The 22,597-nt window shown below is 52.2% G+C and overlaps 1 protein-coding gene and 1 long non-coding RNA gene across 5 annotated transcripts; one reads left to right on the forward strand and one right to left on the reverse strand.

Annotated features, from left to right (window-relative positions):
* Nucleotides 1-334: 334 nt before the first annotated feature.
* Mafk (MAF bZIP transcription factor K) lies at nucleotides 335-22,256 on the reverse strand. 3 transcript variants are annotated; one of them, XM_087577694.1, is made up of 3 exons: nucleotides 22,135-22,256; nucleotides 3,625-3,704; nucleotides 335-2,757 (listed from the first exon to the last, which is right to left on the reverse strand). In XM_087577694.1, exons 2-3 carry the CDS (start codon nucleotides 3,658-3,660, stop codon nucleotides 2,323-2,325), a joined length of 471 nt encoding a protein of 156 aa, XP_087433820.1. In that variant the 5' UTR covers nucleotides 3,661-3,704; nucleotides 22,135-22,256; the 3' UTR covers nucleotides 335-2,322.
* LOC102546414 (uncharacterized) lies at nucleotides 11,131-13,358 on the forward strand. 2 transcript variants are annotated; one of them, XR_015634683.1, is made up of 3 exons: nucleotides 11,131-11,372; nucleotides 12,197-12,313; nucleotides 12,962-13,358. It is a non-coding gene; the product is annotated as an uncharacterized LOC102546414 (long non-coding RNA). The 2 variants fall into 2 exon arrangements; XR_015634682.1 differs by having other exon boundaries at nucleotides 11,179-11,665.
* Nucleotides 22,257-22,597: the final 341 nt, after the last annotated feature.

Genomic DNA, 22,597 nt, shown 5'->3' on the forward strand with positions numbered 1-22,597 from the left:
GACCAGAGGCCAAGCAGTGACATGGCCCACCCTACAAGGACGGCTCAGATCCCTGAGGCTCCTACAAGTTGCCCTGGCAATCAGAGGCCTTTTTTGGTCAGCATATCCCGGATACCGAGGGACGCCATCTGCAGATGATCTAGGAGTGCAGGTGGAAGGTGTCACCTTGTCATAGTCCCTACATCTTAGGAGACCAGCCTGGGATTGTGACCCGACTCCCAGGGGAGGGCCCGGGTGTACAGAGTAGGAAGCTAGGCCTGGGGAAGGGCCAGCCCAGGCTGCAGGCAGGATGCATGGTTCCCAACCACATCACCATCCACACACCCGAGGCATCTCAAACAGGAAATTCTTTATTGCAAAGATACAAAAGCAGTCACGGCGACATGTACAGCAATAAATTAGGTGGTGGCCATGAGGCAGGGTGCAGACGGGGCCAACAGTCTGTGATCTTGATCTCTTCTCAATAATTTATAACATGGGGGAAAAAAAGCACAAAAAAAAAAAAATAAATATTGAAATGAAATTGCCAAGTGGCAGGCGGCTGAGGATGCCAGGCCTCGGCATGATCGGCATGTGTCCCTGACACCTTTTGAAATAGTTAAAGCTTGCTTTAAGAAGTCAGAGGAACAAGACAGAAAACTCACTTTTATCTTTAAATAAAAACATCCATATATTATTAAGTTGTGACAATGAAATTTCAGTGACACGAAGCCATGGGGCATGCTCACACCCTTCCCAGCCCCCTCCTGGCAGGTGTCCTCTGCAGGTGCTCCAGTGGTACTGACAGCCCTGTCTCCCCTGGCCGCCAAGAGTATGGGGCCTCCACCCAGGAGGACCACCAGAGGCCAGGAGCGGGCAGCAAGCCAGTCAGTGGTCACCTGCCTACCCTGGAGACCACTCATCCAGTGACCCGGCCTGCCAGCACCACCACAGAAAGACTGAGGGAGGCTGTTGGCACCCTGGGCCTCCGTTCCCCACCCCACTGTCCAACCTACTCTGCATTAATAAAGATCTACAGTATCAAACTGGGAAAGAAAATTGTTATGAAAAATCTGTACGATAAAATGTGTGTATAATTATATATATATATATATATCTTCTCTCTTTAAATATCCATGGTCCTTATTGATATCCAATATGGATTACCTACCAAGGCTATGGTTCCAACAGTGCTTTCTAAGTGCCTGGCTGTAGTTCAGCCTGCCCCTGACTCCCTGTCCACCATATTCCCCAGGATCTGGAGGACACAATTCCTTCAGTTAAAAAAAACCAAGATGGCCAGTGGCCCCAGAGTGCTATGAAGGAGGAAAAGGCAGGTAACAATTGGACACCAAAGTTGCAGAGTATTTGTGACCTATAGTCTGCCTGGGGTCCTTGCCGACCTGCCCACAATGGCTATGTGCATAAGGCCCTCCAGAAGTCGTCTCTGTCCCTCCACAGTATTCCTCTCGGCCTCTTCCACATCCCCTGGACCTCGGCTTCCACACTATCCCTGTCTACTTCATTCCTGTTCTTTCCGCAACAACACACACACGCCACCGACATACCCCTTAGCATCTCTCAGGCTTCCCCTGCTCCTCTCCAGCCTCTCCCCTCTGCTAAGGCCCAGAGAACCCGAGCCTGGCTGTTTGCTGGCTCTGTGGACAGGTGGCCCCTGCACCACAATGGGGTGCAGCCTACCAGACTTCCAGGGACACTCCATGACACTTGTGTAACCCTCAGCACACATACCGGCCAGGCTCTCCCACTTGGCCAGCAGTTTCCGGTCTTCACAGGCTGTGATGGTAGCCTGTGTACACACAGGAACACATACATTAGCCCCTGCAAGTGGCTATATCAGGAACTGTTTCCCAGGACATGGGCCTGGCTCTACCTAAGGGCTAAAGCAGGTTGTAGCGCCCTTTAGTAAGGACAGGAAGGCCAGAGCCCAGAAGTGACAGACAGATGGTGTCCAACCCAGCTGGAGGCCCTTAGAGGGGACGGCACCGATGACGCTGATAAGCAGGCACCGGAGAAGTGGAAGACTGAGTCCTCACACTCTGCCACAGAGGCCTAGAGTTGTTCATCGCGGTTGCCCGTGTGGTTCCTGTCAGCTCCTAGAGACGTACCCCCAGGGGAAGGAGAGATGTGAGTGGGGGTTGCTTGTGGCACTGGCTCATGAGAGCTTCCCTTTTATCCTGCATCTGCCTGTCCCTGCCGTCCCTGCCCTCAGCCCTGCAGGGTCCACAGTGGGCAGGTAGACATGAGGAATCTGTACCAGGGAGCCTGGGATAGGCATGAGGGCTGTGCCACTGCCCGCACCCTGCCCGGCCCCAGCAGACACTAGGAGGCGGCTGAGAAGGGCACAGAGGTGGAGGAGAGCTCTGCGGATTTGACGATGGTGATGACACTGGTGGTGGCCACCTTGGTGGGTGTGACAGGCCCTCGGGCCACGGTGCGTGCGAAGGTCTGCAGGGCCTCGTACTTGGAGCGCAGGGCATCCAGCTCCAGACGCATGCTGCTGTTCTCACGAGCCAGCTTCTCTACCTCCTGCTGCAGCTCCACCCGCTGCCGCTCCAGCTCCTCCTTCTGTGTCACGCGCTTGATGCGACAGCTGGCGGCGTAGCCTCGGTTCTTGAGTGTGCGCCGCCGCTGCTTCAGCCGAGTTACCTCCTCCTTGGTGAGCCCCCGCAGGTGCTGGTTCAGCTCCCGCACCGACATGGACACCAGCTCATCGTCGCTAAGAACAGGGGCGTTCTCGCCCGCCTCCTTCTTGACCTAAGGAGCCACATGAGAAGCGGTCAGAACAGAGGCGCACAGGGTTCATGGAACTGGCACACAATCACCAAAGGCTAAAGTCTGGTCCAACAAAGGCCCGGCAGTGCCTGTCACCCTTCCTTGTTCCCATTCTACCATGGTGGCAGCATGGGACTCCAAGATTATGCCCATGGCAGGATGTGTACAGACAGCCCTGCTCCTGTTGCTATGACACCTCTTTGAACGGGGAGGACCTGACAGCCATTCCCTCAGGAAGGTCTTGGTCAACTTTGTAAAGCTTTCTAGAGACACATGGAACTGGGACCTTGCCCCTCAGATGCTCTGACCAAGCGCTCTCAGGTGAGGGACAGGGTGACCCTGTGGCCTGTCTTTCCCTGACATCCACCCACTGAAGCAAAGTCTGCATCTGGCTGGTCAGGGCTCATTCAAGGGACCCAGCACACAGTCCTCGGGAGCCTCTGAGGCAAGGAAGCACTCAGTAGCACTTCTGGTGACAGTGACATCACACAGTAAGGACCTGGGCTGGTAGAAGGGACACCACTATGCTCACCTGGCATGGGGGGCGGGGGGGCCAAGTTTGGCAGAGGAAGCGTCTGGATGCAGCCCTAGGTAGCTAGTATCTATTTCACATCTGCCTTATCACCCTCCTACCTGTGAGCAGCCTCCCGGGGTGACAAGGCCAGGCTCTTATGGGCCACTCTACCACCTCTCTCCTTCCCCGATCTTTCTCCAATTCCTGAGGACAAAGCTGACCTCATTTTCTAGGGCAGTGCTGTGAAAGGGGGGCTTTGCCAAGGCAGGATGAGTTGTCCCTGTGCCATGCAGGGCAGTGCCAGTCACAGCCCATGCTGGCCCTGCTCGCCGTACCTTCAATGTCTTGTTGGGCTTGGGATTAGTCGTCATAACCCGGGCCCTGTCACCAGGACGGAACCACCAGGAAATCGTAGCTGGAAAGACACAGAAATGGTAGGTTAGGTCTTGGCAGGCTAGGGTAATAGCACTGGAAATGGGGTAGGCCTGCCCTTAAGCCTTTTACAAAGTTCTCACCCCTTTAATATAGTACCTCATGTTCTTGTGACCCCCAACCACGAAATTATTTCCATTGCTACTTTATATCTGTAATTTTGCTATTGTTATAAACCATAATGTAAGTATCCGTGGGGTTTGATGGTCTTAAGTGACCACTCCCCCATGAGAGGGTTGTTTGATGCCCTCGAGGGGTCTCGACCCACAGGTTGAAAACCATTGCCCTAAGTGCTCTGGAGCAGGCGCTCAGTTTGCCTCTGTCTGACAGGGGGGATGAGATCCAACCCCGCCTTGTGCTTCAGCATCAGTCCCTAGAGCAGACAGACCCCCTAGGTCCCTGGTTCCCCCATCCAGCGCACTCTAAGACCGACAGCCCTGTGGAATAACTGCTATTCACGACCCATTGTTGCTTTCTGCTCTAGGCGCCCCCCTGAACGCAGACAAGACATTTACACCCCGGGATACCAGGTGCTGCATGCATCTCAAGACCAAAGGGATTGTCAGCCGCAGAGCTGGCTCCATAAGCAGCAGTACTGCACTCTGAAGGAGGGCCTTGGGACAGTGTCTGCTCCTTAGCAAGAGCTCCTGCTGTCCCAGGCTCAGCCTGGCTCACTAGGCAGAGAACAAGGCTATTTCCCGAAATTTCATTTACCCCCTCAGCCCCCCAAGACAGATGGGGTACATAATATCTGCCACTCCCCAGCCCCACCCTCCTATAGCCCAAGGGACACCTACCAGCGTGAAGGACACTGCAGCTGTGACATCACCACTCCTCCCAGGCCATCCCAGCCCTTCAGAGTGACCCCAAGGTCCCTATGGGTAGGGTGGGGGGCTACTGGTGGGTAGTAGGTTCAGAGGATCCAGCCAGAGACACCAGCAGAGAACTCCAGCCACCTGGCAGACTTACCGGGCTGTCTGGCAGGCCCTGTCCCCATGGCCAACCCGCCAGCCCCCTTGCCCGCCCTTCTCATTCTCCAGTCTGCATTGTGTCACACACCCTCATCATTCATGAAAAAGCCAGCCAAAGCATCCCAAGCATGATTCCCCTCTGATAGTTGCCATGACGACCCTGGGATGTAGCCAACCCCCCACAGTTGCCATGGCAACAGAGAAGCCCAAAAGCATTTGGGACTTGTGGGTCAAGCCTGTGCAGAAAGACAACACGGAGGTTCTCAGGCAGTAAACAAAACCACTCAATTCCCTGACAAATTGAGGAAGGAGTAAGAGGGGCAGGGACAGCTCTTGGTGGGATACACCCCTACCTCTTGTATTTCAAACCCTGACAAAGATGGGCACAGAACAGGGAACATTAGGGAAATCACACAAAAGAAGAATGTGGAGAACAGGTATGAAAAAGACAGTGGATGACCTCCACTGTACCTTCCCCCACAAATGTGGGGGACCTGTAGGCTCCATCTCTCCACCCTGTGATTCACCTCTGATGGGATCCTGTCTCCACTGCCTACCACCCTTACTGCCAGGAAGCCACCATCGAGAGACAAGGTACTGACTCTGGTAATGAATGTAGTACCCTGGTGACAGTACGGGTCACACTCAGTAGGCAGTCGGCAGACCAGGACAGGGGCAGGGCCAGGAAGCTTAGGTAAAGCAGCATGGACCTGTCACAGTATCCCCTGGGACCTGAGATGGACAAGGGCTTGTCGGGGTGATCTACTGTTGATAAGAGATCACATGGGGATGTGGGCAAAGTAGTATCCACAGACCCCTTCCAGCCCCAGCTAGGGAACAGCGGCACCAGAGAAGTCATGGGCTTCCTTAGCTCCATTAGGAGCTCTCAGAAGCCAGGCGCCTAGGAGCCCTGAGAAAGTTTTCCGTGTAAGGAGGGAGGAGGGGTTGGGCATCTCTTCCAACTTGCAACCCCAGCGTCAGTGACATAGCTATGTGGTGAGTCACGGGCTGTTTACAGAGCCGGCTCACATTCCCACACAAGGACACCCCTCCCACCCGCATGCTCACGGGCCCCAGGGGCCACTGCCAGCGGAAAAGGAAGGTGCCGGGGAAGAAGGGGGACTCAACTCAGACCCAAGGGTGCTGAGACGTGCAGGCCAGCGCTTAGTGACGGGCGGGAATCTCCCCACCCCCATAGTGATGGTACCGTGACACCGGGTGGCCAGGATGTGCACAGGGCAGGGGCTTACGCCCCCAGGTGACCCCATGAGAGTCAACTGACCACTGGATGGAGGCCACCTGGCCAGCAGGAAGGGCCCCTCCCTGGCTCTCTCCATGTCCACCCTCTTTATGGGCTTCTGCTGCATTCAGGGACCCTTCCTCAGTCCTCAGCTGGCTTAAAAATAAGTAAACCCCAAGAGCCATGGACAAATGACAACACCTCCCAATGCTCGGGGTCATTTCCTCAGAAAAAGAGGGTGAGCGAAAAGATCCCAGAGACGACAAGTAGTGAGAAGCCCCCACTCAGGAGTCCTGACTTATACTGAGCTAATGTGTTTACCCCAGCCCACCCTGTCCAGTTCCTGGAACTCTGTTCAGCAGGAGCACCTGTACCCCTTGTCAAACTAACTCTGACTGCAGCCTTCGTGACTAACATTGTAGAAGTCTGTCCAGGTGAAAGGTGAGGTCCACGTTGGCCCTGAGTCAGACAGAGGCATGCCCTTCTGCCTGGTGGCAATCATGGGGGGACGATCTAAGGGACAGAGATTTTCAGCAACTCAGTGTGTCCCTTATACACCAAGCCAATGGGTACAGTCCCACCCTACCCATCAAAGGCCAAACCAGGTCTGTCATCCTAGAACTTGGGAAGTTTACAAGTTCAAGGCCAGCCTGGGCTACAGAGTGTGTTCAAAGTCAACCTGGACAACTTAGGAAGATCCCCCTCCTCTGCCCAGCTCCTTCCATTTCAGGATGGACTGGGGTAGAAGACGCCCTGTGCATAACGAGCAGGGAGGCACACCACAGAGCGTGGGAATCCAGCCTGGCGCCCAGAGACAGCAGGTAGCCCAGGCCCTAGCAGACTGTCTTTCTCCGGAGGGGAGGGGGGCCAGGCATGCATCTCCTATCCTACTTTCACTCCGGAAGCAGTTCCCCAGCACCACACTGCATTGACTGCACTACTGGGGGCATTTACAGCCTCACCTCCCTCCTGCACAACATCCTGGCAGTCCCAGCACACAGCAAAGAGGACCATGGCCAGGTCCAAAGGAGAAACAGATAGGGAACTACAGAGACCTTGCTACTAGTGCAACAGTGGACCAGAAAAAGTCTCAGAGGGTCTCCATGTTCCCCGGGGTAGTGCGTAACCTGGGTCACACACCTCACTCTGCTGCAACTGTGATACCAACCCAGGGGTTCCGCAGAGTAACAGCAACTGCAGCCCCCAATCCAGCTGACCAGGATGTGTGCTCTTCAGGTTCCTGGTCTCCCAGAATGGGGGAAGGGAGCAGGGTGGGTGATGAGGAGAGGGAAAGACCTATTCTGTCCAAAAAAACAGGTTCAAGCCCCAAATAGCTGAGAGCCACAGAACCTAAAGCCACTAAGGATGTGGCCACCTCTGCTCAAGAGCTTCTCACAAATACCCAGAGCCAAGTACCCTTTCCAGGACCCTGAGGGTACATGGAGCTAACACATTACCGACATACAGTGGCCACATGCTGATGAAACACACACCACAGCTGGTCCAATGAGCTCCTGCCACTGCAGACCACTAAGATTTCAGTTTGCTGTCCTCCCACAGAGCGTGGCTGGGCATCTCCACCCAGCTCTGGCTGGCTGGCTGCCCTCCCATAAGCCACAACTGTCTGCCTAGCCTAGAGGACGTCTGGTCACCTTGCATTTGCAATCTCAGGAAGCTGTGTCATCCCAGTTACATGCAGAGGTGACTCAAGCAGCTTCGAGGCTGACAGCAGGCTGCATGGCACACCTCCCTTAACTGTGGCTGCCCTCCTTCTGCCTCTAACCTGACCTCCTCTCCCTGACTGACTGAGTGGCCTCTCTGATACCCGGTCCGTGTTAGGGCTCTGTGCCATCCCTGGTGGTCCTGGGGCTTCAGTCACCTTCTACTCCATGTTTCAGTGGGGATGTGCCCAGGAAACAGCTAAGTCCAGACTGTGTGTGTGTGTGTGTGTGTACTTGCCAAAGTGGGTGTGAAGGTCAGAGGATAATTTTTGGGAGTCAGTTCTCTCCTTCCACGATGTGGGCCTTGGGGATTTGAACTCAGGTCATCAGGCTTGATGGCAAGCACCTCACTGTGTATACCTCACTATTTTAAAAACAGGGTCTCTCAGGGGCCCAGAATCTAACTAATCACAAAGGTTACGCTAGCTGACCAGAGAGTCTCGGTGATGCTCCTGCCTCTACCTCCCCGACACTGGGATAACAGAATATGCCACCACATCTAACATCTTTATGTGAGCTCAAGCAAACATTTTATTGACTGAGTTATCTCTCCAGACCTGTTTGTTTAAGATGGGGCCTCATACAGCCCAAGCTAGCCTGGGACTGACCTTCTCTTGCCTCAGCCTCCCAAGTGCTGGAATTGTAGAACCAGCTTTGACCTACCGAGCCCCAAGCATGGTCCAGCTTCTTTCTGGACCCTAGCCTTGGTGTACCAGATCCCCAGTTCTGATATTGGTGCCTCGAACATTGTCCTACAGCTAAATCTACGACTTGGGGTTCCCTTCTGAGCTTCCTACCTGGGTTTCCTTCCTACTCTGGCTGATGAGTGTTCCTGGCTGTGGTAGACAAGGGGTCTCCACTCTATCTTCAATTTCCACTTCTTCCAGAAAGCCCTCCTAATTGCTGTCTTTGGGGAGTCAGCATTTTCCCTGGATCTAGACCTGGTTCTAGAACTTTCTTTCAGCAGCTTCCATGCACAATGAGCTCCTGCCAAGCAGACTGCTTGTGTTGCTGATGCTAGCTCTCCTTCAGGGTATCAAGGCTCTACGAAAGGTCTGCAATATAGACAGAGGCAGGGACTCTGGAAAGGAAGCCTAGTAAAGGGTGTGTGTTCTCCGCCTACCATACCACATGGCCCCAAGGAAGAGCAGGAAGCCTCTAACCCTGACCTCTGACCTCAGGCGAGGCCATCAAGCAAGCGAAGCTGTACCCTCCTGAACACCAGACAGTGTAGTGTTTGATCACCGGGGCTCAGGTCTACCTCCATCAAACTCTATGGGTCGTCAGATAACACTTTCAGTTTCCAGAAACTGCAGGAAAGAGGAAACACAAACGCATGTGTGACTTATAAAAAGCAAAAGTAAATATGAGTGACCAGGCATCTTCCCGGAGCAGGGGACAGGGAGGGTGGGGCGGGAGAATGAGTCACTGTTTATAGCTCCAGAGATCGGCTACATAGAGAATTCTCCCAGCTGGCCTGATTTCCACTTCCCGTGTGGACTAGACCCGAGATACAGAAAGTCCACTCCAAGAAACCTTTAGACTCAGAACAGTGGGGCAGAAACAGACACAACTTCTCAGTCTAGACTGCAAGAAAGAGTTACCAGAGACCGTAAACAAACCCTGGGCTGCTAAAGCAAGGGACTAAAAACTGAGGGTCTCCAGGAGAGAATGGCCAGAAAAGACTCACCAGAAGCCTTGAGAGTGCTAGAGAAAGGGCAGACTCCCGGGAAAACATGGCTTCCCAGGACCCTCCGTCCGACTCCCATTTTAACAACTATCTGGAAAGTACACAGCCCTGAACTTGGAACAGAGCCCTGAAAGCCCAGCTCAGTTCGAGAACAAGAGGAGAATGGACTCCAGCAAAGCCTGGCTCTGTTTTTTGCTCTAATAAATCAAGAAGTTTAGTTTAAAGTTATCACATTAGTCTTATTTCCTTTACCAAGGTCAGACACCACATTTCTCTGGTTGATTTATCTAAGGATCGAAGAAGGTTTTATCCTCAGTGAGGGTTGTCCCTGACATGGGCTGCAGATATATCCTGCCTATCTACAGCTTTCCTGACTCCATCCACATGCTTAAATTCATACCTTTTTGTTTTTGCTTTTTTGTGACAGTGTCTCCCTATGTAACTGAGGCTGGTCTTGAACTAGCTAAGCAGTTCAGGCTAACCTCAAACTCAAGATCTTCCTGCCTCAAACTCTCAAGGGCTAGGATTACAAGCATGTATAACATAATGGCTTTAGATCAACACCTTTGAAAGAAGTTACCTGGCCCTAAGACACCAGACTTGGAAAATACCAGCTCAAAGCATCGAAGTGCCCACGTGCACTCCACCAGATACCTTCTGGAATGTGGCTGCCACCGTAATGGACCTCAGCAATGCCAGCCCCTGAGGTCCCAAGGGCTAATTTTAATAATTCCACAGAAAGGGAAGTCCTGAACTACCTACCAGTTGTGACACAAGCCAGCTTTTTGGGACTGGATGCACCTGGCAAGAGAAACGTGAGTGCCTGTCCATCGATTGGAGGGAGAACTGTTAAAGTGCATCTGTGATAGCAGTAAGAGCTGTGTGAAAAGCGAGGCTCAGCGTAAAAGCATCAAGCTGCCTGGCCTCCCAAATACCGACTGTTTGTGAACAGGGTAAGCTCTGGGAGGCTACAGTGGCTGCCATCTCCATGAGTAAGGATGCCAGAAGAGGAGTCTCTCTCCCGCAAAGAGATTTAGGCACTTAGGACCCACCAGGCTTTCTTCACCTGTAATTTGCTAGAGTTTGCTTCTGATTTCTCGCCGCACACTCTTAACACGCACACTCTTAATACAACTAAACGCTCACCCTACAAGGGAAATCTCTCACTTCAGAGTTGGATGAGACCTTAGCCCCAGACCACACCTGAAGAAAGTGACGGAAGCGATAGGCTGGCCAAGACGGTCACCTGCCTCGCTCCCCACCCACAGCTTCCACATCCGGCACCGCTGGCCGGTCAGCTGATTAGAAAGTGACACCAGTTACTCAGGCCCTTTCAGGGTCGCGGCCGGGAAAGAGGGGGGAATCCTACGCCGACGGAAATGGCCAGGTGCGCACGGCTCCCGGGTGCCGCTCTCCCGCACGTGGTGGGTCCCGCGTGGGCCCTAAGCCAGGTCCTGCGTGGCACGTGCTCGAGGCCCAGGCTGGGTCCCGCGGCCTTCAGGGTGCTCCTCCCGCAGGTGCGCGAACTCGGGGTCCCCTTATCCAGTACCCGAAGCACCTCACTCACCCGGGTCGCGCGCGGGGCCGGGCGCGGCGGCTCCTGTAGACACGCACTCTTCACGCGCGCTTCTGCTCTCGCGCTCCCCTCAGTCTCCGTCTCCGCCTGCGCGCTTCGGACTACTCGTTCCGACTCGGCAAAGAACAACAAGTCCCGGCCACCCGCCGCCCGCCGCCGGCTCCCCAGTACTGACACCGCTTCCGGGATCGCGCGTCGAAGCGCGTCACCGTCCCGCCCCCGCGATGGTCACGCCCCTAGTGATCACGCCCCTGTTGCTCACGCCTCTTCGCTCACCAAAACCACGCCCTCTCTGGCCGCCCGTCGTTACCACGCCCCCGTATGACCACTCCCCTTGCTGCCCCAGTCCCTGGCTCCTCCTAGATCCTTCCACGTGCAGTTGTCTCATTGCTGAGCCCCTGGCCCTGTCCATCTCCAGCACACCCGGGGCGGGGTCTATGCTACTTTACCAAGGTAGGGGATGACAGGCGAGCGTGACGCACACTGGGTGTGCACCCCAAATTTTCCTGAACTTTCAGCCTGAGCACTATGTATGTCTCTATGCCTAAGCCACCCACTGCCATCTGCGCTAACCACTGTGATCCTGAGGTCGCAGCTGCTGGACCCTCCCCGGGTCTTGGTAGAGGGAATGGAGGCCAAGTGGCTATTGACCATGTTCTGGATGTAACACCAAGTTCACATCAAGATGGCGAAGTGAGCCGGTCGCTGGGAAGTGGGTCAGTTACATCACATAATCAGCAGGGCAGGTACCTAGCATCCTCTTCTGACCCATACCATGACCTTTTGATTTCTCAGTCTGAGACAGAGGTAGGATCTCACAATGCAGCTTAGAGTAAGTAGCCTGGAACACTTTAATTTTTTTTAAATTATTTATGTGTGTTCATATGTATGTGGGTTGGTGTGCACATGGCTACCGCGAATGTGTGGAAGTCAGAGGGCAACTTTAGGGAGTTGGTTTTTTTCTTTCCATTTTTGGGTTTCGAAGATTGACTCAGGTCGTCACGTTTGGCGTCTTTGCCCACTGAGCCACCTCCCTGGCGCTGGCTTGGAGCTCTTGATCCTTCTGCCTTTTCCTCCTAAGTGCTGGGGTTCTAAGCATGCAACACCATGCCTGCCCTGGCATATCTCTCTCTCTCTCTCTCTCTCTCTCTCTCTCTCTCTCTCTCTCTCTCTCTCTCTCTCTGTAAACAATGGATGTTTTTAGTTAGGATTTTACTGCTGTGAGCAGATACTGTGATCAAGGCAACTCTTATAAGGACAACATGTAATTGGGACAGGCTTACAGGTTCAGAGGTTCAGTCTATTGTCATCAAGGTGGGAGCAGGCACGGTGCAGGAGGAGCTGAGAGTTCTACATCTTCATCTGAAGGCCACCAGAAGACTGACTCCCAGTAGGTAAGGATGGGGGTTTTAAAGCCCACACCCACAGTAACATACCTACTCCAATGAGTCCACCAAGTAGTGCCTCCAAATAGTGCCACTCCCTGGGCCGAGCATATTCCAGCCACAACACACAGACAGAAAACCATTTCTCTCCGATGTGGGAGTGCGTGGACACATGGTTGTTCTCTATAGGTTTTGGTGGGGGACAAGAGAAAACAGAACTTCCTGTACTCCAGCTCAGTGCAGCAGTCTGATTCCTAGACTTGCCTAGGAGTCCCAAGACGTCCTTACATGGGAGTCATCCCCCTCTCCCCGACTCAGAAGGACAGAGCTGCAGAATGTGGGTCCTGCTACCCTTGGAGGGGAGGCAATTTAACATTCTTTCAGACCTAAGTGATGCTCAGGTCTGAGAACCGGGTGAGCGGGAAGCATCCCTATGGCTCTCAAACCCAGACACTGTGCCTTCGCAGGACTTTTTAGAGTGAATCCATGAGGCACTCTGGAAATACGTTGGAGAGCAACAGGCACAAGTACCCGGAAACCCGTGGTTTTCTGTGGGGTCAGTTCCGTGCTCAGTGTGCTGCAGGCACTGTGACCTCTCGCAAAGGGCCTCAAATCCGTTCTTGCTCCTAAATGTTCTTCTGGTGTTTGCCACTAAAGGGAGCCGTCCAGGTCTGTCAGTGTCAACTACGACCTGCCAAAAGCAGCTCAACCGGCTCAGAAACAACATCGGTGACAATGACAATGATGCCCACGTGACCAGAACATTTCCAGAGCTATCCTCAAAGATCTGAAGGACGTCTTCCTGCATCCTCACACACCTCCCGCCATCCATGCAAGAGTTCCATGGATGAGTTCCAACCGGACCTCTCCAAGGAACTGGACTTCTCTGAGGGACTGAACCTCTCCAAGGGACTGGACCTCTCCGAGGGACTGTCCCAGGGGTAGGGGTTGGTGGCACTTATCTGACTCTGTAAGACTACTCCCATAGAGTTTTCGTTAGGATATCTTACTCTCCTTAGTTCCCTCAAGCAAGAGATTAAAAAAACAAAAGCCAGGTGTGGTGGCTCAAACCTTTCATCCCAGTATTGGGCAGGGGGTGGGGGACAGAGGAGAATCTCTGTGAGTTCATGGCTAACGTGGTCTACATAGCAAACTCCAGGACAGCTCAGACTACATATAAAGATCCTGTTTCAAAATTAAAAATCCAGAAAAATAGAGGCATGGCAAGAACAAGGACTTGAGTTTGACTCCAGAACCCAGATTAAAAGGTGGGGTGCTGGGGAGATGGCTCAATGGTTAAGAGCATTTGCCATTCTCTCTTTTTACAAAGGACTTGGGTTCAGTTCCCGGGGCTCACAGGGCAGCTCTTAAACTCTGTAACTCCAGTTCCAAGGGATCCTACACCCTTTACTGGTTTTCAAGGGCACCGGGCACACATGGTACACAGACATATATGAAAGCTAAACATCGTACACATAAAAAAAAAATAACAGATGTGGTGGGTGTGCATGTGTTATCCCTGCACTGGAGAGGTGAGACAGGAGGGTCCTCAGGGTGAGGCAAGCCGGTGAGAGACCCTGTGACAAGAAACAAGGTGGGTGGCACCTAAGAAACAACAACTGAGCTTTCCCTGTGGCCTCAACATACCCAAGCACGTGCACACACACAAAGCCACAGACGGCACTGATGGCGCACACCTGTAATACCAATACCTGGGAGGCTGAGGCGGGGGTTCATGAGTTTAACAACCTGAGCTATCTATTAAGACATTGGAATGCGAGAGTCCCCCTGTCTACACCTCCTGAATCTCAGGGTCATGGCCGGGTGGCTTACCCGACCCAGTTCACACGGGTTCAGTTGTGGTTGTGGAGACCTGCGGTGGTGGCTTGGCTTGCCCAGACAAACGCTCCCTTTATAATGGCTTTTATGGAAGAGGCGATGTTGGTTACACCCTGAAAATCTGTCCCTTACTGCCCTGGGAGGGGTCCTATCGCTAGGCGTAGAGCCAGACTCACCCTTCATCCCAGCTGTTTTGGGCTGGTCCTCGGGCAATCTATGTTCATAGGGAGGCTGGGCATCTGGGGAGGATTAAGTGCCCTCCCACACTCCTTTGTCCAGAGCGCAGGTAGGAACTCAGATGGCTCTGGTAAAGCCAGATAAATGGAGGCAACTTGAAGCTAGCAACGTAGTTCATTCAGCAGTAAGGCTACAGACAGGAGTGGTTTAGTACAAGCCCAGTGGGTACCCCTAAAGACCCTTTTCCCAGGGCCTCGGAACCCTGAAAATGCAGACTGGATCTTTGATGAGGCCAGATTCGACGGTGTTGTATGGTGTCCCTGTAGATATGGAAACACGAGCCTCCCAGAGCTGATGGGGCATCATTGGCTGCCGGGGCGTGTGAGTTGGTGTCGTGTAGACGGAAGTTCCTACCAGTGCAAGAGCTGCCTGCTGCTTGAATATGGATGAGTGTTTAGCTAGCACTGCCTCTCACCTTCACAGGGGAGAATCAATGAATGGACACAGGCTGCTCACTTGTCCAGCCACAACTATGTCCTCGGGGATGTTTCTCTGAGTCCAGTTCCCTCCCAAAAGAGTAGGGGTAGTGAGGTCCTATCCCCCGCACTCTAAAGGGGATGCAGGGAGAGCTACGGGGAATCCATGCTAGCTTCTGGGGTAAAGACATTCACTGGCTTTGGCTACTGGACAGAGGCGTCTTCGGCTGTCGAGAAGAGAAAAGGAGCGAGGCAGGCCTGAAGGGGGTGGGTAGAGTTTAGATTTCAAAAGCTCCTAATGCCTTGTCCAGCTTCATGGCTTTGGGCACATGGTCACTATAACCTTGCCCATGACCTCCACTTTAAGATGACAATCCCTTCAGTTTAAGGGGCCAGTAGAGGACAGGTGCTCCCAGAGTGGGGAGGTAGTTCAGCTGGTAAAGTCCCTGCCCAGCTCACACCAGGCCCTGGGTTCCATCACTAGTCCCAAACATGTGTGGGAAGTCCACGTCTGTCATCCCAGCACTAAACGGAGGAAGGAGGATCATAAGTACAAGGTCATCTTTGCCTACCTAGTGAGTGTGTGGCCAGCCTGGGCTACATTACAAAAATGCATCATAACCTGCCCGGAGTCCCATTGTGATCAGAACTGCATCAGTGTCCCTCAAATAATCAAGTTACAAGTTGAGGCAATTCTAGCCAGTCCTAGGAAGTGGCTGGAGAGACGGATAGCCCCGTGGATAAAGTGTGTGTGGCACACGCCTGAAGATCTGCGCTCGGATCCCCAGCACTCACAGGAAAAGCCAGGTGCAGCAGCGTGTGCCAGCAATCCCTGAGCCTGGAGACGGAGACAGGACTCCTGGGGCTCACCAGTCAGTCTAGCTGAACCAATGACCTTCAGGTTCAGTGAGAGACTCTGTCCCAGAAAATAAGGTGGATGGCCTCTGAGGAATGATGAACGATGGGTGTGTTTGACTTCTGGCCTTCACGCACATGCACACGTCTGAGTCAGCACTCATACAAACACACACACACACACTCCTAAGATGATGAATGCGTCACCTGTCACTGTGCTTACAGCCACAGTGTCCTCTCTCTGCAAAGCAGGCCAGGGCCTTTTTCTCCTCTTGCTGATGACAGAATGGGGATATCCAGGACTCTGAGGCAAGGCCTGTGCATAGGACAATCCCTGCTTAAAGCCATGACCCCAGGTAATAGCCATGACTAGTCACTAAGACATCACTGACACAATCACCTTATTTAACATTTGGTCTGTCTTTTTTGTGTTTGTTTGATTTAACAGTTTATTATGTGTGATATGTTGTATGTATGTGTATGTGTATCCATGTATGTGTGTGTTATTACACATGTGTACATGTATGTTAGGGGTGTATGTTTATATATGCATGTGTAATGCGGTGTATATATGTGTATGTATGTGTATATATATGTGTATATATGCATGTGCATGTGTGTCACTACATGTGTGTATCTATACATTGTGGTGTATGTGTATGTGTATATGTGTGTATGGTGTGATGTGTATACGTATGTGTATGTGTGTATGTGTTATATGCATGTGTGTCACTACATGTATGTATGTATATATGTGTATGTGTATATGTGTGTATGGTGTGATGTGTATACGTATGTGTATGTGTGTATGTGTTATATGCATGTGTGTCACTACATGTATGTATGTATATATGTGTATGTGTATATGTGTATGTGGTGTAAATATGTGTATGTCTGCATATGCATGTATCTGTCACTACATGTGTGTGTATGTATTGGTATATGGGTGGGTGATATGTTGTGTATATATATGTATATGCATGGTGTGTGTGTGTGTGTGCATGTGTTGCTACCCATGTGTGGAGTTCAGAAGACAAGTTTCAGGACTCAGTTCTCTCTACCATGTGGGTCCTGAGGATTGAACTCAGGTCATTGGGTTTGGTGGCAAGGGCCTTTATCCTCTGAGTCATGCCACCAGCCCTTGGTTTGTTTTTGTGCCCCCAAACCCCTGAAGCCCAGCATGGCCTAGAACACCAGGTAATCCTCCTGTCTCTGCCTCATAAGTGGGAGCCACTGCATCTATTGCATGGCGGCTTCCTTGGGATTAAAACACCTCCTTCAAGGGATTCGTGGAGGTGAACGAAAGGTCACCATGTCTGGAAAAGTGAAAACTTGGAAGCCCCTCAAAGACCCCTCTTGGATTTTATAAAAGGAATCAGTAACTGCCAGGAAGGAATGTGGCCAGCAGACCTAGGAGAGGACAGAGTCTCAGGCCGGCAGCTGCCTGTGCGTCTTGCAGATAGCTTGCAGCTTTTCTGAGCTGTCTCCCGTGTCGGGGTGGACTTTTCGGTGATGCATTCCTTTTGGGTCATCCTTGCTCCATGAGTAACCATCCACCCATGGTCCCGTTAGTAACCTCACTAAAAACTGATCCGCTCACCAGGCTTTGGTGTCATCATTACTTTGGCCTGGCCTGGAATTTCTGGCCAAGAATGACCCTGAACTCCTGGCTCCTCCTGCCTCCACCTCCAAGTGCTGGATGGAAATGGAGCCCAGGGCTTCATGCATGCTAGGCAAGCATTCTACATTGCCAGCCATGTTTCGGTATCTTAGTGGTAAAGTAACTTGTTCAGGACCACTACCTTCTCAGTGGCTGAGGTCAAAGTTCCAAATTCATTCCTTCATGGACCTGTGACCCAAACCCTTGTGAGTCACAAAGGATGTGGACCAGAGGTGGGCACAATTATGAGACCACACCCCTACACTTGGGTATCGCAGCGGTGTCCTTGAAATGGGAACCTGTCAGTGAGGGACATCCCATGACTTAGGTGACACAGAAAGACAGCAATGTTGATCACTCTGCAAAGGGTCAAGATCGCTCTCTAGTGGAGTAAATTTCATCTGGGGATGATTGGAAACCCTGTGAGCAGGTGATTTTCCCAGCCAGATCTCCAGATCTCTCTCTCTCAGTCTCTCTCTCTCTCTCTCTCTCTCTCTCTCTCTCTCTCTCTCTCTCTCTCTCTCGTACACATGACAAAGTTCCATAGCTGACCTCACACCCACTATGTAGCCTAGGTTAGCCATAATGTGATAGTCTAGGTCTGTCATTCCAGCAAGGGGACCTGAGTTAGTCAGGGTTCCCTGGAGGAACAGAGTTTATAGAAATGTGTGCGTGTGCACGTGTGTGTGTGTGTGTGTGTGTGTGTGTGTGGTGTGTAGAAAGAGAGAGATGGAGAGGGAGAGAGCAAGAGAGCATTTATAAGAATGACTAACATGTCCTTCATATAGGCTGCCAGCAGACGGTATGGTTCATATTAAAGGTGGATCTTCCCACTTCCAAGATCAACATTAGAAGTGGGTCTTCCCAGGCCAGGAGGTGGTGACTCATGCCTTTAATTCCAGCACTTGGAGGCAGAGGCAGGTAGATCTCTGAGTTCAAGGCCAGCCTGGTCTATAGAGCAAGTTCCAGGGCAGCCAGGGCTACATAGAGAAAACCTATCTCGAGTCACCCCACTACCACCACCACCACCAAAAAGTGAGTCTTCCCATGTCAAATGATTTAATCAAGAAAAAAATCTGGGCTGGAGAGATGGCCCAGTGGTGAGCACTGACTGCTCTTCCAGAGGTCCTGAGTTCAAATCCCAGCAACCACATGGTGGCTCACAACCATCTGTAATGGGATCTGATGCCCTCTTCTGGTCTGTCCAAAGACAGTGACAGTGTATTCACATACATGGAGTAAATAAGTAAATATTTTTAAAAAATCCCTCACAGATGTGCCCAGATATATGGGTTTTAAGTAGTACTAGATATAGTCAAGTTGACAACCAAGAATAGCCATCACAGAACCTGAATTCGAAGACAGCCTGGGCTACATACTGTGACCCTGTCTCAAAAGAGAAACGAGGTGGCTGGTGAGATGGGTCAGCCAGTTAAAGTACTCACTACACTACAGTCTGACAACCCTGGAATGGACAGAAGTTGGATGTGGTGGTGCACATCTTTAGTCCCAGCAATCCTATGGAGGGATTGGAAGCAGAAACAGGAGGACTTCCCAAAGGGTCCAGACTAGGCAACCTGGAGTACGCAATGCAACAGAAACAAGAGAGACCCTGCTTCAACAGGATTGATACAGACTATTAAAACCTGCCCTCTGACCTTCAGATATGTGCCACAGCACATGCATGCCTGTATGTGCACTCACACACATTCATGCATGTGCTACTAATCCTTTTTAGAAGAAAAGAAAAGTGGACTGGAGAGAGAGTTCTATTGGCTCCAGATTCCATGTTTTAAACTCACATGCGCAAGAAGCCAGGCACAGTGGCGTGCGCTTATAAACCCAGCACTGGGGAAGCAGAGACAGGAGATCCCTGTGTGCCCTCGCAGCCTGCCTAACAATCTTAGTGAGTTCCTAGCCAGTGAAAGACCCTGTTTTCCACAAATGAGATGAGAACTGGAGAGATGGTTTAGCAGTTAAGGATGTGTACCACTCTTGAGAAGGACCCGAGTTTGGTTTCTAGCATCCACGGGTGGCTCACAATCATCTGTAACTGAGCTCCAGTAAATTTTGATGCCTGTGACTTCTGAGGGCACCTGTACACATTCATAAACCATTGCCATATGCATGTAATTTAAAAAACAACACTTTTCCTTTTTTCTTTTCTTTTCTCTTCTTTCTTTCTCTTTTTCCTTTCTTTCTTTCTTTTTTCTTTTTCTTTTTCTTTTTTTCGGAGCTGGGGACTGAACCCAGGGCCTTGCGCTTGCTAGGCAAGCGCTCTACCTCTGAGCTAAATCCCCAACCCCTCTTTCTTTCTTTCTTCCTTCCTTCCTTCCTTCCTTCCTTCCTTTCTTTCTTTCTTTCTTTCTTTCTTTCTTTCTTTCTTTCTTTCTTTCTTTCTTTCTTTGTTTTGTTTCAGGCTGGTTTAAACTCAGAGATCTGCCTGCCTCTGCCTCCCCAGTGCTGGGATTAAAGACTGCCACCACCTGGCTATAATTTTTTTTTAAGGCAAATGAAGCCTAAGAAATGAAAGTGAAGTTGATTTCTGGCCTCTACACATTCGTAAGCATAAATAAGCACCTGCACACACACATGCACCTGCGCACGGGAACATGTGCACACATACAGAGGAACATGTACACACATACAGAGGAAAATCAGAGAACGGTGCAGAGTTCAGAATGGTTCAGCCATTAAGAGTACTTACTGCTCTTGCAGAGGACCCCGGTTCTGTGTCCAGCACCCACATGGTTCTTTTTTTCGGAGCTGGGGACCGAACCCAGGGCCTTGCGCTTCCTAGGTAAGCGCTCTACCACTGAGCTAAATCCCCAGCCCCCCACATGGGGTCTTATAACTGTCTACAACTCCAGTTCCAGAGGAGCTGATACTCTTTTCTGACCTTAGAGCACCAGGCATATTGATTTATGTGCAGGCCAAACACTCCTACGGAAAATAAAAATAGATCTTAAGCCCCCCCAAACCCCAGAAAGGAAGCCTGATGCCTGGAGGAGGTAAGCTAAGACAGACACATTGCTCAGTAGAATCAAACGTCTCCCAGCCATGGTTAGTTCTTCCCCAGTCCCACCCCACCCCCACCTATAGAGAAAGTCCTGTCACACATTGCATCGGGTGTCACTCCTGGGGGTTCCCAGGGAGACCACTGACTCCAAAACCCTTCCCCCATTTCTTAGTTATTTCCCTCAGGCATTTGGGATTCAAGACGGACAGACCAATGCACAGAAGTCTCCTGAGACCAGGAGTCTAGAGGTACCTCTCCTTCATGCTATAAGCATCAACGACTCTTCCTGTCGCACTGTCGCTCCCCGTGACTGTGACGGGGAGTCATTTCCTCATGAACTGCCTAGGCTATTTTCAGACAATTGTTGAAAAGCAGTTCTCAGGCCACCAGCCAGGGCTGCCTCCCTGGGCTTCTGTTTGACAGGCAAGTTTGACTTACTGGAGACTAGCTGCCCAACAGCTCTCCGGTGTCAAGTACACAAGCTACTGGGCCATCGCTGTCTGGCCCCACCTCTGCTCCTAGAGATAGAACCTAGGATTTTCCATATTCTAGGGAAGTTCTCTACCACTGAGCCACGCCCCAGCCCCTCACTGGGGGATTCTAGGCAGGGGCTCTACCACTGAGCCACATCCCCAGCCCCTCACTGGGGGATTCTAGGCAGGACCTCTACCACTGAGCCACATCCCCAGCCCCTCACTGGGGGACTCTAGGCAGGACCTCTACCACTGAGCCACGCCCCAGCCCCTCACTGGGGGATTCTAGGCAGGGGCTCTACCACTGAGCCACACCCCAGCCCCTCACTGGGGGATTCTAGGCAGGGGCTCTACCACTGAGCCACATCCCAGCCCCTCACTGGGGGATTCTAGGCAGGGGCTCTACCACTGAGCCACACCCCCAGCCCCTCACTGGGGGATTCTAGGCAGGACCTCTACCACTGAGCCACGCCCCAGCCCCTCACTGGGGGATTCTAGGCAGGACCTCTACCACTGAGCCATGCCCCAGCCCCTCACTGGTGGATTCTAGACAGGGGCTCTACCACTGAGCCACGCCCCAGCCCTTCACTGGGGGATTCTAGGCAGGGGCTCTACCACTGAGCCACTCCCCAGCCCTTCACTGGGGGATTCTAGGCTGGGGCTCTACCACTGAGCCACGCCCCCAGCCCCTCACTGGGGGATTCTAGGCAGAGGCTCTACCACTGAGCCACGCCCCCAGTCCCTCACTGGGGGATTCTAGGCTGGGGCTCTACCACTGAGCCACACCCTCAGCCCCTCACTGGGGGATTCTAGGCAGGGACTCTACCACTGAGCCACGCCCCCAGCCCCTCACTAGGGGATTCTAGGCAGGGGCTCTACCACTGAGCCACACCCCAGCCCCTCACTGGGGGATTCTAGGCAGGGGCTCTACCACTGAGCCACACCTCAGCCCCTCACTGGGGGATTCTAGGCAGGGACTCTACCACTGAGCCACGCCCCCAGCCCCTCACTAGGGGATTCTAGGCAGGGGCTCTACCACTGAGCCATGCCCCAGGCCCCATCTACTGTGAAAAACTAGCAACATATTTATCATTCAACAAACACTTTGAAAAAAAAAGTGAGCCCTGAGGCCATGACAAACACTTTACTGACTGAGCCACTGTCAGGATTTTTGAGACAAGGTCCTGTATGCAGCCCAGGCTGGCTCAGAACTCAAGATCTTCCTCCCTCAGACCCCTCAGAGATTATAGGCATGCAGGTCACTCCTGGATCATAGGCCTCCTGAAGCCGCTGTTGCTGAGGCTTGGCAGCAGGGAATTTAATCAGCCTACCTTGAACCCTCTGTTAGGAATATTCTTCTGCAGAGGAAATCCCGGACATTTCCCTGGACTGTGGATAGGCACCAAGCTGCTCTCTTGGGGGAGACACAGACATGTTGCTGGCATATAGCTCTGGGATCCAGGTGACATGAGGCTTCTGAAACAGAGAAGCCAATTCTAAATTTAGTGGGCAGAGAGGCTGGGAAAGGAACAGCGTGTCCTGGGCATCCAAGGCACTATTCCAGGCCTCACCACTATGACACTTCTCAGCAGCTTACCCATTTGACAGGTAAGTAAACTGAGGCCAGAGATAAAACTTACATAATACTACACAGCTGGTAGGTAACTGGTGAGCTCCACCTCAACACCGGACATCCTGTGCCTAGTTGCTACCTCTACATGAGCCCCTGAAAACCAGGCCCTCTCCCGGGTAGGTTAGTGGCATTGAATGTAGACATGAGGAGACACTTAGAGG

Source organism: Rattus norvegicus, chromosome 12 (genome assembly GCF_021556685.1).
Source record: "Rattus norvegicus strain SHRSP/BbbUtx chromosome 12, alternate assembly SHRSP_T2T, whole genome shotgun sequence".
Lineage (NCBI taxonomy): Eukaryota > Metazoa > Chordata > Mammalia > Rodentia > Muridae > Rattus > Rattus norvegicus.

Bases quoted from the DNA above. Each gene is read 5' to 3' on its own strand.
- Mafk (XM_087577694.1), bottom strand. From the start codon at position 3,660: ATGACGACTAATCCCAAGCCCAACAAGACATTGAAG. The intron at 2,758-3,624 runs GTACGGCGAGCA...GTGGCTCCTTAG, and splicing joins AGCCCAACAAGACATTGAAG to GTCAAGAAGGAGGCGGGCGA.